The sequence below is a fragment of the Callithrix jacchus genome, chromosome 18, assembly GCF_049354715.1.
Source record: "Callithrix jacchus isolate 240 chromosome 18, calJac240_pri, whole genome shotgun sequence".
Taxonomy (NCBI): domain Eukaryota; kingdom Metazoa; phylum Chordata; class Mammalia; order Primates; family Cebidae; genus Callithrix; species Callithrix jacchus.
Genome location: NC_133519.1, coordinates 23226648 through 23244161, shown reverse-complemented (window position 1 = coordinate 23244161; position 17514 = coordinate 23226648). Strand labels below are relative to the sequence as shown.

Below are 17514 nucleotides of genomic sequence, written 5' to 3'. Positions count from 1 at the left end.
CGTCTAGACTACGCTGGGGACTGGTAATGGGAACCACCGGTGGAGCCAGAGCTGAACACATTACAGTGAGCACAGCACCCATATATGGGAACTACACACTTAAAATGGCTGCTTGCCCATTTTACAGATGAGGGAACTGAAGCTCAGAGACGTGAAGGCAGTTGCCAAGGACTGAAACCCAGTATCCTGACTCCAAAGGCCAAGTGTTCATCTACCATACCCCGGCACCTATCACGAGAATTAAACTAGTTGTGATATAGCTGGCCTAGAGTTAGAACCTGAACAATGCCATTTTATAAAAGACAAAACTGTTTTTAAAATAAGTTATAAAGGCTGACTGCGGGCCTTGGCTTCTGTAAATAAAACTGCTAGTTTACCAAAGAGGTAAATCTGCTTACCTTCTCTTATCAGTAACTGCCAGAGTTGCTAGCCGGTAATAACCAGAATAAGCAGCCCGAGTTAATTCCATCCTGGCTCCTGCGACTCGTAATAAGTAACTAAAGATCTGTGGATTCTAATACTGCCCAGACCATGTATAAACTAATGTTTATCTTGACTTCTGTAAACCACTTAGGTAACAATCGGAATGACAAAAGTCCCCTGGCCCTTGGAATGTTCGGAGCCCCCCTCACCCTCGTCTCAGCCCAGGAGGTGATTTACAGTCCTCGAAATGTCTGAAGCCTTTCATCACCATCCCCGCTCCTCACCCCCACTCCCAAGGTGGTTTTACGGGTATAAAAAGGTCTTGTCACCCTTCTTTCTCTGCCACGGGTTGGAGAGACGTGAGTCGTCTGTGGTCGCCGGCAATAAACCCTGCAATTTGTCATACTTTTGTCTTGGTGTTGACTTTCTGTGCTCGGTCCAGTACAACATAGTGGCTTTGGGGAAGAAGGAAAGTGTCCCCAACCTAGCTTCCGTTGACTGCCCTCTTTCAACTGCTCCTCCCACCACTCTCCCTCCACACACGTATTTAATGCAGCTTCTAACCTGTACTGTTATCATTACAATGATCTTCTCTTCAGGGAAATTCTTAGAATGCTCTGATTTAAAAAGTTGATAAATTCTGTCCTTTTGCAGTCATAGTGTTGTATAGTTCTTTATTTAGAATTGTGGGTATTTATCTATTATAGAAGAACTGCTGTATACACCTTTAAGTCATGAGGCAATATTCCAAATTAGAATACTCCAGAAGCTCAGAGTTCCCCCAAATCAATCTTATCACAGCATCACAATGTTGGCAAGGTCCCCAGAAGTCTTCTCTGGAGAATGCTAGCACCCTGTAGCCCAGCAGCTCAGCAGTGTGGACTTCCTGTCTCTGACTTCAGGCCATGTTTGATGACTTGCAGATTCCCAAAAGGCCTCACCCTTGATATTAAGCTGAAGAGCACAGACAAGGTCTTCTTGAATCTATAGTCTTATATCTTCTGCTTTAAATAATTACCTGTGTGTGTGTGTGTGTGTGTTGGGGGGGTGGGTGCCTACGCCCTTTGAATTGCCATCAGGTGACCTGGGGACCAGGGAAGGTTGAGCTGAACATGGGTGTCTGCCTGACATATCCCTTTCACAGATGTCCACTTCTCAATACTTCTATGTCTATATTGGAAAGCCTGGCAAAAATGGCTCTACCATTACCTTGCTGTGTGGCCTTGAGCAAGATACTCCACTATTCTGGGCCTCAGTTTCCTCTACAGAAACAGAATAGGGCAATTAGACTAAGGGTGAATGGGAAAAGAGGAGCAGCTGGGAAGGAATCTCTGTTACCCTCTTTTTCCAGTTTGCTTTCTCCAGTGGTCAGATAGATTTCTAGCCCCTTACTCCTACTCAGGAGACTCACAGAAGGATGTTCAGGGATTTTTGTGTTTTCCATTCTTTTTTTTTTTGAGATGAAGTTTCACTCTTGTTGCCCAGGCTGGAGTGCAAGGGCATGATCTCGGCTCACCACAACCTCTGCCTCCTGGGTTCAAGCGATTCTCCTGCCTCAGCCTCCTGAGTAGCTAGGAGTACAGGCATGCACTACTATGCCTGGTTAATTTTGTATTTTTAGTAGAGATAGGGTTTCTCCATGTTGGTGAGGCTGGTCTTGAAATCCCAACCTCAGGTGATCCACCTGCCTCAGCCTCCCACGTGCTGGGATTACAGGTATGAGCCACTGAGCCTGGCCCTTCCATTCTTATTTCTAAGTCCTTGAAGGGCCAAAATTTGGGGACCCTGTACTAGGTACATTATTCTCCATTCTCCACCCTCCTCTGTCCTGCCTTTTGTCTTGGAAGCCAGTTTCTATGGACTATATTATTGGGGTATGTTCACCCTCTGGCTTTGATTGGGTTTGGCCAATGGGAGGCAATGGCAAGAAACTGGAGGACTGGAGGAGAAACAAGTGGAAGTCACACTCTCCCTGTGCCTCCCTGTGTTTCCAGCAATGGTGGGATCACGTGGTTGCGACCCTGGTTGGGCAGCCCCTCTCCCTCACCTCCTGCTGTCACTGGTTTTCATCAAAAAGTTCTCTCCCTTTCTCTGCTTCGGTCCAGTTGTGCTAAAAAGGCTTTCTGCTGTTGCCAGTCCCTAGATTAGTTCCCTTTGCCCTGCACACAACCCTGTGAATAGTCCTTTCAGTAAACCATTTTAAGTAGATCCTTGAAATGTGCCTTCTCTTTCCTGCCATACCTGATACAGACTCTATTTCTCTTCCAACTTTCAGAATTAGGGTTCTAACTGCTTCCAGCTATGGAAAGGTTCATCTGGAAGACCTAGAGTTTTGAAGGGACAAAGCCAGGGTCTCTCTTCTGTTGCTGGGCACCTGCCTCCAGCTGCATACACCTTCTCTGATCCCTGGTATGAATGAGTGAGGGGAAAGTCATCTAATGTTACCAGGTGATGTATGTTACCAAACACTTTTCTGTTGCTCACTATAATTATGTGTATTTGTGTATAAGCTGCGTTCCTCTCACAATCTATTTCATTTTTGGGTGGCAGACTTCCAAATTCCCTCTTTTTTTCATGCATAACACATGAATGATTCACAAGTGGGAAAGTCAACAGAACCCCTTCCACTTCAGTCCCATCTATAAAAATCGTTTATCAACCTCATCTTCAGGTTGAGAGTTGCTATAATATCAACCTCATATTGAGGGTTGGTGTGGGGACTAAATGAGTACAGTCTGTAAATGTTTAGAGCAGCAGGTGCAAAGTGCTAGCTCCTACTATGATGATTTGCTCATCTGATTCATCTCGGCCCCCTTTCCTACAACTTACATGTCGAAAGGGGGAACAGGGAACTTGGGTAGGAATTTCTAAGTGTCCCCTCCAGCCTCCAGGGCTTTCCTCAGCACCCGTTCCTCTCAACACCCATTCCTGAGTAAATTTTCTTTTCTGTAACCTTTTCATCCCAGAAGTTCCAGGAAGGGCAAATTGTGATTTCTGTTCTTGATTCTAAATCAGTGATTGTCAAATGGAGGCCTAGGGTCCCCATTGACCATAGAAAGTGAGTTTTACTCTAGGTTATATTTTTGTTCTTGCTCTTATCTGTTTAAGTTTCCTTTCAAGATTCTGTGTGAACAAAGGCTTCCAAGACTTTAAAAAGTTGAAAATCCCTCTTCAGATGAGATACAGAAACACAAGACTTTAAAACTCAGTCCTAAACCTCTTTGGCCCCACTGGCAAGAAACTTTTCCCTACTCCATTCAAATAGTTTGCATTTCCATTTCTGATGCTCTGAAACTGATATGCAAACAAGCAGATCTTTGTGTATTTATCCGGGGTGACTTTCTCAGGCACTCAGTATGTTCAGTAGACATTGTTTCCTTAATTTCTAGGCCCACGCAATGAGAACTACAACACTGTTTAACAACAGAGACATTTGAAGGTACCAAACTTTACTGGAACCTGAGCTAGCCGCTGGAGTACTTCCAACCCATGGAATCCAGGGTTACTAGAGGACCAGCCATTCTGGTCCCAGAAGCTGATAGTAGTGAGAAGAGTTGGAGAGCAGAAGCTGTACAGAGACTGAGTCCCAGGGGAGTACCCAGCAACTGGAATTGGCTGTGTCGTGGGGGAGGAGAGTTAGCAAGGTACTGACACCCCAATTGGTTAACACATAATTTCTTTATGCAGTTTAAGACATGGGGCAGAGGGAATATGAACACATGAGAGGAGTAAAAACTCCAACCTCTGGACCTCTTCCTGGAATGCTCCTAACCCAGATTGCTACAAGCCTTCCTCCCATACTTCATTTAGGTCTTTGGCTCAAAGTTACCTCTTTAAAACTGCCTTAAGACAGCGGCAAGAGGTGACCCAATCTAGGGCTCTGAGCACCTGATCCTCTTCCATCAATGTTCTTTTCCACAGAGCAAGAAGCCCAGTGGGATGTACCCAAAGTTCTTGCCCCTCTCCCCTTTTTAGAGCACACTGTGAGTACCTGGGACCCTAGAACCTACTGCTCCAATAGCAACGGGTTACCAGCTACAGCCTGCATCAGCCCTTTCCCAAGGTCTGTCCTCCTGAGGAGCAAGTGGTGGTCAAGGAGAGGCTATTTGTAGGAGGTGTGGACAAAACTCTGATGTGCAGCCAGAGTTGTTATAGGTGTGGGCACAAGGCCACTGAAATATGGGACAGAGCTAAGGTGCCAAGAGAAGGCAGGCTGAGGGCCAAGGACCTGTTCCCCCTCCAAAGCACTGCATTCAAGGGCATATCTCAGAAGGGTCCAAGAATCCTAAACATAAATGTGGCCTTCCAGATTATGATGAAGGTATAGATGTCAAGATAAAAGGAATTTTATATCATGGTTTAATTCGGTTTGTAGTTTTAAAATATAGAGACAGCATAGGTGAGCCCCCATTTGTACTACTCACTCAGTTCTTGCAAGTATTAAGGGTAGACCTGTCCCTGACCATCATGTATAAGGCAGCACCTCCTCTGCCACTCTATTCTTACCCTAGTCTACATTTCTTTGTAACATCGGTCACCATCTCATCTACATTTACTCATGATCATCTTCATCCCCACTGGGATGTTAAGTTCCACATCCCTAGAGTCTATATTGTATTTACTGCCTTATCCTTAGTACCTAAAGAAGTGCCTGGCATGACACCACTCAGTAAAACTGGAATAAATGAATAACAAATCTAGGCTCCAAGCTCTTACAGGTGAAGGGGGCTAACCTGGCAGACACAAAGGAAAGATATCACTTGTGACAACCCTCTGAGGAGCACCTTCTCCCCTTGAAATAACCCACTCAAAACAGTGGAGCTGCAAAGGTGACCAGGGAAAATACATTAACATCTTACTGCCCATGAACACCACGTCAGCAAATCGGGCTGCTTGCAAGAGGGACATGTGAGCGAGCATGGAGAGCTCCGAGTGGGCTCAAGAGTTGGATGTGGGGCATCTGGGCTGTTGGGAACCTCGAATGTTGGAATCGCCCTATCTTATGAGGGTGCCCAGATGTGGGTGCTGAGGAAACCCTGATTCCACGGCAACGCCCCGTCAACCCAGCACAGTCCACAGTGGAGAGAGAGGGCTTCTCATCCATGAGTAGGGCCTCTCAAATGACGTTCCCCTTTAGATGGTCACGGGCCTCAGCAGGGGTGGATGCATCTGATCCTGTGGCGTCTTGGTGGTTACAGACCACACGTCCCTCTTCTCTCCCACCTACTTCGAATTCACAACGTCTCATCACTTTACGGGAGCCCAGGAACTTCCCTGGAACAGCAGAAATCCGGGTCACCTATTCCAACGGACTCCTCTTCCGTTGGATACGGGGGCCGCGAGGGGCTAAACAACCTCCGCGAGGCCCCCGCAGCCACTGCTCAGCGAGTGCCCCACTCCTTTCCTTGGAGATGGAGCTCCAGGGACCAGACCGTACTCCTCGCCTCCTTGCGCCTAGGGCGGAAACCCGGATGGCGCAGCTCTGAGGCCTCGACAGCAAAAGGACGGCTCACCGCCCAGCCAGGGCCGGCCACGGCTACGAGCTCAGCCCCGCCCGCTCCCGGGCCCAGGCGCTGCCGGAGGGGCGCGGTGGGGCGGGGCCTCGGGGCGGGGCCACGTGACTCCTCCTTGCGGCCGGAGGCGGGCGGTGCCGCGGCGCCGGGACCCTACTCATCCGACACTTGCGTGCCGTGGTGAGCGCAGTGCTGAGGATGGAGAGGTGCGGCCGCGGCTCCAGGCCGCCGCCGACGCTGCTGCTGCTGCTGCTACTGCTCGCGGTGCCAGGCGCTGTCGCGGCTCCGCGCTCGGCGCTGTACTCGCCCTCCGACCCACTGACGCTGCTGCAGGCGGACACGGTGCGCGGCGCGGTGCTGGGCTCCCGCAGCGCCTGGGCCGTGGAGTTCTTCGCCTCCTGGTGCGGCCACTGCATCGCCTTTGCTCCGACGTGGAAGGCGTTGGCCGAAGACGTCAAAGGTGAGACGCGGGGAGAACCTGCTCCCCTGTGCCCCGCCTCCCCGACCCCTCCACCTGCGGGTGCACAGCCCCTCCTCCGCCCATCCCACGCCCTCCACCTTCACACTTTTCAGCCCCATTTTGGACTCCCGCTCCCTTGGCCTCTTCCTCTTGGCCCGCGTCCCGCGCTTCTCTCCCCTCTCCGCGGCCTGTGCCCCCAGACCTGCTCTGCTCGCCGCGTTCGTCCTCCGCCAGGTGACTGTCTCCTCCGCCGCGAGAGGTCTCCTTTGTTCCATCCTCCGCAGGCTCTGCTGACACCTTACGGCTTCCTAGTCCAGCCTGGTGCCAGTCCGCTTCCTCTCGCCCAGGGACCCATGTCGCCTTCCTGGGGAGAGAAGGGAACAGACTTTGTGTTTTGGCTCCCCGCCACCTTTCTCCACTCCCTCGACTGGTTGATCCAGGTGGTACCTAGACTCCCTTTCTCATTTTTGCCTTTGATGTGGGTATGGCCCCCTGGCATTTTCCTGTTTCGGTTCTGGCCCTCTCCTGACCTGCCGCCTCCGCCACATCCTTCTCTCTCTTCCCCCGCCCGAACCCTTATGTTTTAACCCCATGCACCCAGAGGCCTTTGGTGCGTGTTTGGCGCTTGCTCCATGTTCCCATTCACTGGTTGGGGCACCAAAACTGTATTTCCCGGATTCCAAGACACCATCAACTATGAGACACACTGTTCATTTTATGACAGCCCAAGGGGTAGAAGGATAGGAAAAACCACCACATGTATAGAGATTTTAAGGTGAACTCTGTTACAGAAATGCTAAAATTTTGAAACACTTAAGGCTTAGAGTCGAGGAAATATGGTAATAATAGTAATTAATGTTTACGGAGCACCTGTCCTTTCAGACACCTTACTTATCATTTCGGTACTGGGCATACATTGTCTCATAGTTTCCTTTCCACAATTTAAAGATTCCTGGGGAGTCACACATCCACCTAACTCAGGTAGTGGGTATTTGGTGGGCAGTAGTGTAGTGACAGTGGTTTGCTCCTGACTTGCTGCCTCTGAATGGAGCTGCTTCCCGATTCTGGTACTAGGGCGTAGGGCATGGGCACAGGCTCCTGCCCTGAAATGGTCATTGAATGCGAACTGTGGGCATCTTTGAAAACAGGACTCTTTCTAGAGAAGGGGGAACTGGAACCATTGTTCCCCTTCTCTGATGTTGGTATTTCTTCATAAACTCAACTCTGTGGTCGAATGGTGCCTTTGTAGATGGCACTTCTCAGACTCACCCTTCCCCTTTTCCTGAGCAGCTTCCAGATTGGGTTCTGAAGTGGCTAGATGGAAGCATGTGTACATCTTTTAGCCATACGGTCCTGGAAAATTAATTTTAAAGGAAACTTAGAAGCTGTTTTGACCTCTAGTTTACACTTGCCCACATGCCTCACTGGTCCCAATACCTGATTATACCTTTCTGAACGTGCTTCCCACCATTTCAACACATTTGGTCAGGGAGGAGTGGTGTCAGCACATCTGCTCAGGGGAGGAGAGCAGGAGAACATGGATTATGGAATTGGAACACCTCGGAGAAGGTAATCTCAGGGGACACTGTGAGCTGAACATCATCAAAATTCCCCCATCTCCTTCCACTTTGAGGCTATAAGAGGTGTTCGTTGGTCGCAGATGGATTTATTTTAAAATTTCTTCCTTCTTGAGAGTGCTAGAAGCAAAGATTAGCTTTCAGCTAACTCACATGTTTGGCCTCTTGCAATGTGGAGTGTTAGTTTTCCTATGAGTTACATATCTAGATACTGACCCAGTCTGCTCCTGGGTGAGGGTTACCACTTCTAAAAGGGATTCCCCAGTGCATGGAGCCTTTCCCTAAAACAGGAAAGTGAAATCAGAATTTAACCCCTGAAAAGGAAATGGAAGCATCAGTCTGTGGGGATGAGCCAGGGTAAATAGGAGGTGCAGGCTTTCGGTGGAAACCGGAGGTCTGCTCTGAGCCATTGGTGTGAGTTAGCTCATGAGCCAGATCGTATAGGAGGAGGGCACTGGCAGAATCTGCTGTCAGCCTGCAAGGAAGAACGTCCTTCACTCCAACTCAAAGGGGTGTTCCTTGGTGAAGCCCTGCTGAGAAGCTAGGGTTGGTCTGGCGTCATCTCTGTGTCCTGAGGTTTCTTTAGAGAGTTTGGTTGTGGGCTTTCACAAGGCTGCTCTCATCCCACCCTGGGCAGTGTGAGTATAGCACATGCTGTCTGCTCAGGATACCTGTATCTTAGGGCAGGAACAGAGACAGAGTGGAGGTCACAGGGAGAGATAAGAATTTTGCAGCCATGCGTAGCTGGCTTCAGGCATTTAATCTGACTGAAGAGGGTTCATTTCTTCAATGGCTAGGGCAGTAGATTCTCTAGGGCAGCTGCCTGGGGCACAGCATGTACTTCTGAGAACCTGGTTCACCCCTTTCTATTCCAGAGCAGCTCCTGTTGTCTCACCATATGTTTGGGAAATTGATTGTATTCATTTTAGACCTTCATTGCTATTTACTGACTAATCAATCCGCAAATATTTGCTGAGTGATAAAGCACTGTTTGTATTGCAGTTGGGGAAATGAGCTGCTCACAGAAGGAAAATTGGCAACTGTTAAGAAGCTGTGTTTGAAAAGGCCAAACGTGTGGTTCAACCATTTCTTGTAGGAATCCAGGGTAAGGGAAAGTCACAGAGGGCTAATCTGATCACCAAAGGCCTTTATGCCAGTAGTTATTTATTACACACTTGCCTTATGCCAGCACATTGCTATGGGCCTTCACAGGCCATTAGTTATGTACAGTCCTTACCTGGGAAAATATCTGATCTATGGATAATGTCTTCCTCTTTTTTTTTTAACATATAAGTAACTTAAGTAACTTGCCAGGTTTACACAGATGCTGGAGGAGGTCATTTACCCCAGATCTTTTTCACTCTCTGGAGCCTGGGCAGGTAGAGAAGTGGGTGGGGCAGGAAGGATACTCCAGGTGGGAAAACAGCATGTGCTGAGCCGTGGAGGTGAGGTTCATAAGGCATGTGTTTGAGTGACAGTGAGCAGTGTTGGTTTTGCCCCCGTCTCTGCCAGGGCATAGGCCACATCTGCTCCTTGTACCTGTGATTCCCGGCACAGAGCCAGGTGCAGAGTAGGAGGAGCCCACTGCACACTCATGGTGGCCAGTGGCCTGAGCCTCACAGGATTCCAGATGACAGTGTGAGTTGTAGAACCTTCTGCTGGTGTTGTGGTTCCCCTTGACTCAGACTAGGGGTGTCAGCCAGACATGAGGGGTAGGGAAGGCATTTTGTCCATTCCATGACATCACTGCCCAGAAGCTGTCAGCAACAAGGAAGATGTGAGGTGGTGACTGTGTAGTGCTGACTAGCTGGACATGGCACAAACTAACTCTGTGTGTCAGGAGAACTCTGAAGACTTTGGTGTAGCGTCCAGAGCTGAGGGTAGGTAGGTTCTAGTCACTAGACCCCCAGGTCTGACTGGCTCTTGGTGGTTTGGGTAAATCTGTGCCTCTGCCTTAATGGAATCCCAGACTCGCTTAACACTCGGAGGCCCTATGTTTCTTGGTAAGAGTTGTTTGCTGTCTGGTACCTGAACGGTTGTCAGAGCTGGAAGGGGTGTTAGAGATCGTTCATCCTGGCCCTCGCTGATCCACGAGGAAGCAGAGATCCAGAGAGGAGACATGTGGCGCTCACAGTGCTAGCCGGTGAAAATCCAAGCAAGGCTTCCTACTCCACCCAGTGCCCCCCCTATACTTGTGCGTGGGGGAGGGGACGCTGCCCTTGACTCCAGACAGAGCCCCCAGTGGGGACTCAGCAGAATCCCCACAACACCCTCACTACAGGGCATCCCCTCACCCATCACTCCAAAATTTACAACTGCCAGCTTCTCTTGCCTCTCCACCCTTCCCCTCTCCATTAGTCCATTCATTCTGTTGTTGGTAGGAAAACTACTCTGTTCAGAGCAATAATTGCACCAGGAAAATGTTTTCTCCCCAGTAGTAGAGCTAGACTGATGCTACTGAATCATTTGGGTGTTAGGCATTTAAGTCATTTGCCACTTCAAAAAGCCTCTGTCACCCAACTCTGCATTACTTTGACAGTAAAGCTTAAATGCAGCTTTGCTTTAACAATGGAGCATTCAGATAAGGATCTTTCCTATTCCGTCTCCTGTTACTTGTCAAAAGACAGAATCATAACACATTCAGAAATCTTAACTGGCTTTTATTTGTGATTCTAGAATTGGGCAATACCACATTCTGCCTTACAGAATGAGTATTCTGATGAGCTGAGAAGAGGAGTTTGGCTTTTTAGACAGAAAAAGCCTGAAGAAAGCAGAAACAGATCAAAAACCAGATTGGTTATTTAAAGGTCGAAGCAGAGGAGACTTCCTTCTGTTGGCTCAAACTTGGCTTGTTGAGATTCGACTGTTAGCTGGGCACGATGGCTCACCCTGGTAATCCCAGCACTTTGGGAGGCCGAGGTGGGTGGATCACGAGGTCAAGAGATCGAGACCATCCTGGTCAACATGGTGAAACCCCGTCTCTACTAAAAATACAAAAATTAGCTGGGCATGGTGGCGCGCGCCTGTAATCCCAGCTACTCGGGAGGCTGAGGCAGGAGAATTGCCTGAACCCAGGAGGCGGAAGTTGTGGTGGGCCGAGATCACGCCATTGCACTCCAGCCTGGGTAACAAGAGCGAAACTCCGTCTCAAGAAAAAAAAAAAAAAAAAAAGATTTGACTGTTATCTCACTCTCTCCTGATTTCCTGGAAGGTCAGATCAACAGCTTAGTTTTGGCTTGGTGGCGTGGAACTCCAGCCTGAGGGACTCCATCTTGGTTTGGTCTCTTGGGTCTTGTGCAGGAGCTCAGTCCCAACCAGTGACCTCCTATAAATATTATTTAACAATTCTCCCCTTCTGGTTAGGCTCTCACCTTGGTACGAATGTTACCAAAACAGGGTATCAGCACTACGCTCAGTCATCATCGTTTTGACCTTAACACATCATTTATAGGTTAAGGGGTCCTCGTTATCATGCATTTCTTGGAGTTTTGATCATTCCAGCTGGAGAGGGGCCATTTAACATTCAGCAGATGGCTGCATATGGACGTTTAAGACTTTTTGAGAGGGTACAGTATTAACAGGGAAACTATCATGACTCTCCAGAGGAATACTGAGTTTAGAATATGCCCCTTAGCCAGGGACCCGCAAACCAAACCAACTGAAATCGAAGAGATCAAAGAATGAGCCAGTTGGGGAATTCACCCTTTTTAACCAAGTACTGTTTGTTCATTTTTTGCAACTGAGTCTCAATACTGTATGTATCTATCCATGTGCAGCAAAAAGTGTCAGCAATTGCACAGATTCCCTGTTCCACTAGTAGGTAGCAGTTCTGTTATCTAGTATCCCATGACTGGGTTAAATGAAAGCAGGGAGTGAGAACACATGGGTCTAAAAGTCTGACTCTATAGAAGGGACCACTGGTACAGTTTGAACAACAGTTGTGTCAGGGATGTTGCTGAAGTTACCCACTGAGTAGACTGAAGGATCCCTTTGGTCACGTAAAGACCTGGGTTTAGCATGACAAATCCAACATTTCCTAAAGTTACCCACAGAAGCCACTGATTATAGAATTCTAACTACAGCGTTATCCTGCCAGACAAAAGAGGTAGACATAATCAAACTATCAACCAGGATAAAAGGTAGACATAATCAAACCATAAACCAGGATAAATTCCAAGGATACATTCCAAGAGACTTCCAGTTCCAAATTGGAAGTCTCATTCCAATGAGACTCTTGTTCAGATGTTTTAGGAAAGCATGAAGCCATCAGCTCCTCGTCCTGGTTTGTAGTTTGATTGTCTGTGGTTATGGCATTGGGCATTTTGGTGAACTCTGTCTGTGTAGTGATTGATCACGTAGGTTCTTGTTAAGTTTGCCTCGCTGGAACTTATCAATAAGGAATCTCAGTGTGCTTGCATACGCACTGAGAGACTTATTCCTTGAAATGTACATCGAATTGTTCAGCTTCTGCTTCTAGGGCTTTAGGCACTGAACAATTCTTGTTCTTAGTTGGAGAACTGTAGCTAGTTATTGGAAGAAACTGGAAGAATTCAGGATCCAGTCCAGCTTATAGATAGATGATAAAAACTTGAAAAGGATCAACAGGGCTGCAGTCTAATAAGAGGTATACTGTAGTTTTTCTTTGGAAACTTAATTTTTCTGTCTATAGTCAATCCCTATTTCTACCAAAGATAATCAGGGTAAGCAGGAAATGGAGGTCGCAGTGAGCTGAGACTGCACCACTGCACTTCCAGCCTGGATGACAGAGCAAGACTCCATCTCACAAAAAATGAAGTAAAATAAAATAAAGATAATCAGGGTAAGACTAATTTGCTTGCAAAGCATGTTTAGTCTCATCACACTTGGCCTGATTGTTTACGTAAGTGTGGCAAGAATAGTGATTGACCCCATAGGCTCTTTTTAAGTTTGCTTTGCAGGAACTTATCAATAAGGAATCTCAGCTTGGACTTTGAACAACCTCTCAAGGCTGGGAAGCCAAACCAAGCCCAACTTTAGATTTCCCCTGCAGCACCTATAGATTCATTGTACTACATTCTCAAGTATGGCATCGCACTCAAAACCTTGGCAATATGACCAATGTTTCCAATTGTGTCCTGTTATAAAGAGAGAAGATGCTTACTGAACTTATGTAAATAACTATATTGCCATAAAAATAAGAATATTCACAAATAGTTTCTGAATTCCAGAGAGGTCATATAGGCAGAAAATGTCTCCATTTTTGTTTATAAGAGTATATGTTACCAAATTGCTATAAACTATAGATAGCTCATTAGTTCATTTAGTTTCAGGTAATTATTGCTCTGCTTGATCTTGGCAATCAGTTTTGCAGACCCATCAGTTTTTTTATTAGAGTTCTGGAAATTCTTTCCCAGTCCAATCATATTATCTTGAAGTTATTAGAAATGGTACTTATCAGAGACTTTTCCATGGATCTCCTTGAAGGTGAAGCACTTTAGGATTTTTTTTTTTTTTTTTTTTTTGAGACAGAGTCTTGCTCTGTCACCAGGCGCCAGACTGGAGTGCAGTGGCACAATCTCGGCTCACTGCAACTTCCACTTCCTGGGTTCAAGCAATTCTCCTGCCTCAGCCTCCTGAGTAGCTGGGATTACAGGAGCACACCACCACGCCCAGCTAATTTTTGTATTGTTAGTAGAGATGGGATTTTATCATGTTGGCCAGGATGGTCTCGATCTCCTGACCTTGTGATCTGCCCGCCTTGGCCTCCCAAAGTGCTGGGATTACAGGCGTGAGCCACCGCGCCCGGCCAGCACTTTAGGATTATAGTTGCTTAGACAAAAGCTTTTAGAAAAGCCTCAGAATAAAGCAATTAACTATGGACAATAAGACTTAAAATGGTCATGGTTAAAGGTCTGATGAAAGTTCATAATAATGGCACAGTTGACAAGGAACTTTGGTTATTGCTGAGGGATACAACATTTTAACCTAATAACCAAAATTATGGCCGATAATACATATTTCTAGGACTATCATATAATTTTGGGGATACACATTAATAACAAGTATAAATTTCCATTAATAAATATGTCAAAGTTAAACATCGTTTCTTATTTGACAAAGCTTCCTGTATAATTAATATATCAAATGAGCATAACTAGTTTTATATCTCTCCTTTGCAGAATCTTTGAGATGTTCCAGAAGCCCCTGGAATGTTCCAAAACTAGTTCAAGTTCAAAAAGACTTAATTTAGAATTCGATTTTGGGAAGTCTGTAAAAAAAAAAAAAAAAAATCAAAGGTTTAAAATTAAAGCATGTAATCAGGCCGGGCATGGCGGCGCATGCCAATAATCCCAGCACTTTGGGAGGTCAAGGCAGGAGGATACCTTGAGCCCTGGGGTTCAAGACCAGCCTGGGCAACATAGGGAGACCCCATTTCTATAGAAAAATTTTTAAAAATTAGCCAGGTATGGTGGTGTGCTCCTGTGGTCCCAGCTACGTAAGCAGTTGAGGTGGGAGAATTACTTGAGCCCAGGAGGTTGAGGACAAGTGAGCCACAATTACACCACTGCACTCCAGCTTGGGTGACATCGTGGGACCTCTCAAAACAAAAACAAAAAAGCAAAACGAAAGTATCACTTGATCAAAATTGGATCACAGATCACTGTTAATTCACAGTCATTCATCTAGCCAGAATGATCATTAAAAGACTTCAAAAGGAAAATATAGAATGTTACATTGTTGCAGGAAAAAACCTTAGCTCTTTTATACAGAGGACTCCATTTTCTTAAGTAATCAAAGACCTAATAAAGACAACATGAAACACGGAATCATCTTGATAAAACAAAGGATCTTGCTTTCTTAGGATAATTACCTAAAAGGTACAGAAATACCTTTCACTGTTTCTTTTTAAGAACAGATCAGTACTTCAAGAAAAGCTTATGTTAACAGAGAGGACTAAATTCTGGTTTTACGTCAGTGCACTTTTGATATTAAGGCTATTGTTTAAAAATACAAAAACGATACCCATTTGACCACACTTGAAGTGCTTTTCTCTTCACAACTTCCGTGTGTGCATTAGTTTGTCCCTTCACAACTTCCTTGTGTCCTGTCCTCTTCCTCTTTCTCATTGTGAAATAATCAGTCAACTCTACTTTAGAACAGTGACTCTCTTTTTCTCTTACCCAAAATACATCCTCATATTTTATGACTTTCTTTATAAACCCTGCCATACTTCCCTTCATACAAAGTTGCGTCCCTTATTATTTCTAGTTTTAGTTGCCTTGTATTAATTAGTTTTTACTCCTTAGTAATCTTAATTTCTAGTGAAAACTAGCAAGCATTGTGAACTGTCTTCCATCAACACTCACCATTTCATAATTTCTAGAAACATGTTTCCTCAATTTTTTTAGAATTGATTTTTTTTTTAGAACTGAGTTTCCTCAATTTTTCATGCTTATTACAGACCCAAATATGTTTACATTTTCTATGGCACACAAAAGCAAGATGGCAAAACATATATACTTTAAACTTATGTTCAGCAATTAATGTTTCAGTATTTTAATTGACTTAGAAATTATATTTTACAAATATAGTTTACTTAATTTAACATAAAATAACTGTAAGAGGAGGCTGGATGTGTGGACAGGGCCAAATGGAGAACTACCTTCTGGTTGTAGGTTTTCTTCTAAAGTCAGTGAGAGCCCTCAAAGAATGTTGAATAGAGAATGATGTCATTAGATCCACAGAATGAGAACATCATTTAGTGACCAGAGAGGCCAGTGAGGGGTAGAGCATTTTAGAACCTTACCAGGAGAGAAATAAGATGTTGCTGTTTCTCTAGAGGACCTGCCATGAGAACCTGTACTAGCTCATGGAACACGGAGGGTAGGTTGGAGGTGAGGCCAGTGAAAAACTGGATCACGGGTTCACGCCAACCTAGGACAGGCATGAGGAGATGGAGGTTTGGGTGGGGAAAGAGACTTCGGAAGGAGAGTGGACAGGATGTGGAGGCAGGTTGGGACCAGCAATCCCGTGGTAGGAGCAGAAGGATTGTATCCTGGGTCTGGAATGTAACAGGCCCTGACCATACCTGCCTTTGTGCTGGCCGCCCTGCAGGTGTTTAAAGTCAAAGGATGCACCCCAGCTTGCAGATACTTGATAAACTCAAGCTGCTATTCTTGTGTGCTAAGGGAGTCAGGAAAGCTCCCCAGAAAGTGTTTGATGAGGGCGTATTGAGGAGATTGGGGAAATGGCATCATATGTTGTGGCTCTGACTCTACTACTTTTGAAGTCTGTCTCTGGTAAATACCTCCATCTACTTCCTCTCCCTGACCCCCCACCCACTCCCTTCTGCGAAGAGTCCAGAAGCTACAATGCCAAGAGCACACTATGGAAAGGAGGGGTGGTGTGGCCACAGGCCTTCCTCCCAGCTCCCAGAGCCCCTCACTTGTATCAGACCCAAGAAGTTCAGCTTTAGTTGCCTTCTTTCAAGGGATGCGTCAGGGTGTGCCAAGCTCTTCCTACATCTGTCTCATGGAAGTGAGGGTAACACTCCTTCCTCAGGCATACAGTGTTCTTAGAAGCTCTGATATCTTCTGAAATTGTGTTCTTCTCAGACATCATAAGGAATAAGTTCTAGGGTAGAGTATTAGGCTATTTTTGCATTGCTGAAAAGAAATACCTGAGGCTGGGTAATTAATAAAGAAAAGAGGTTTAGGCCGGGCGCGGTGGCTCAAGCCTGCATTCCCAGCACTTTGGGAGGCCGAGACGGGTGGATCATGAGGTCAAGAGATCGAGACCATCCTGGTCAACATGGTGAAACCCCATCTCTACTAAAAATACAAAAATTAGCTGGGCATGGTGGCGCGTGCCTGTAGTCCCGGCTACTCAGGAGGCTGAGGCAGGAGAATTGCCTGAACCCAGGAGGCAGAGGTTGCGGTGAGCCGAGATTGCGCCATTGCACTCCAGCCTGGGTAACAAGAGCGACACTCTGTCTCAAAAAAAAAAAAAAAAAAAGAAAAGAGGTTTAATTGGCTCATGGTTCTACAGGCTGTCCACAGCATCTGCTTAGTTTCTGGGGAGGTCTCAGAAAGCTTTTACTCATGGCAGAAGGCAAAGCAGGAGAGGAAGCAGGAGGGGGTTGGGAAGTGCCACCCTATTTTAAACAATCAGATCTTAGGAGAACTCAGAGTGAGAACTCACTCATTACCAAGGCGACAGTACTGAGCTGTCCATGAGGGATCTGACCCCATGGTCTAATACCTTTCACCACACCCCACCTAGTCTAACACTGGAGATCACATTTCAACATCAGATTTGAGGGGAGACAGATCCAAAACGTTTCAGGTGGGGTCAGAGGTCCTGGTAAAACTGTGACCGTTGGGGATGTTATTCACATATTAGTGTTCTATGGTTAATGGGTGCTGGGTGGGCTGCCTGTGTAAATTCCACTCCTTGCTCCTGGGGCATGAGCTTCAAATGGGAGTTGTGGGGGCCACCAGGCAGGCCTGGTCCTCCTCTCATATGCCCCAGAGACGCATCCTGAGCCCTTCAGGCAAACACT

At 46.4% G+C, this 17514-nt stretch overlaps 1 protein-coding gene and 1 long non-coding RNA gene across 3 annotated transcripts in view; both read left to right on the top strand.

Annotated features, from left to right (window-relative positions):
* Positions 1-1248: 1248 nt before the first annotated feature.
* LOC144580248 (uncharacterized) lies at positions 1249-5124 on the top strand. The gene is made up of 3 exons (XR_013529485.1): positions 1249-1395; positions 2699-2871; positions 3813-5124. It is a non-coding gene; the product is annotated as an uncharacterized LOC144580248 (long non-coding RNA).
* A 971-nt stretch (positions 5125-6095) lies between these two features.
* The window catches only part of QSOX1 (quiescin sulfhydryl oxidase 1), a 43262-nt gene continuing 31843 nt past the window's right edge, over positions 6096-17514 (top strand). For both annotated transcript variants that reach the window (XM_035280248.3, XM_035280245.2), the window contains exon 1: positions 6096-6396. In XM_035280248.3, coding sequence (XP_035136139.1) covers positions 6135-6396 — 262 coding nt within the window. In that variant the 5' untranslated portion in view covers positions 6096-6134. The remainder of the gene's footprint in view (positions 6397-17514) is intronic.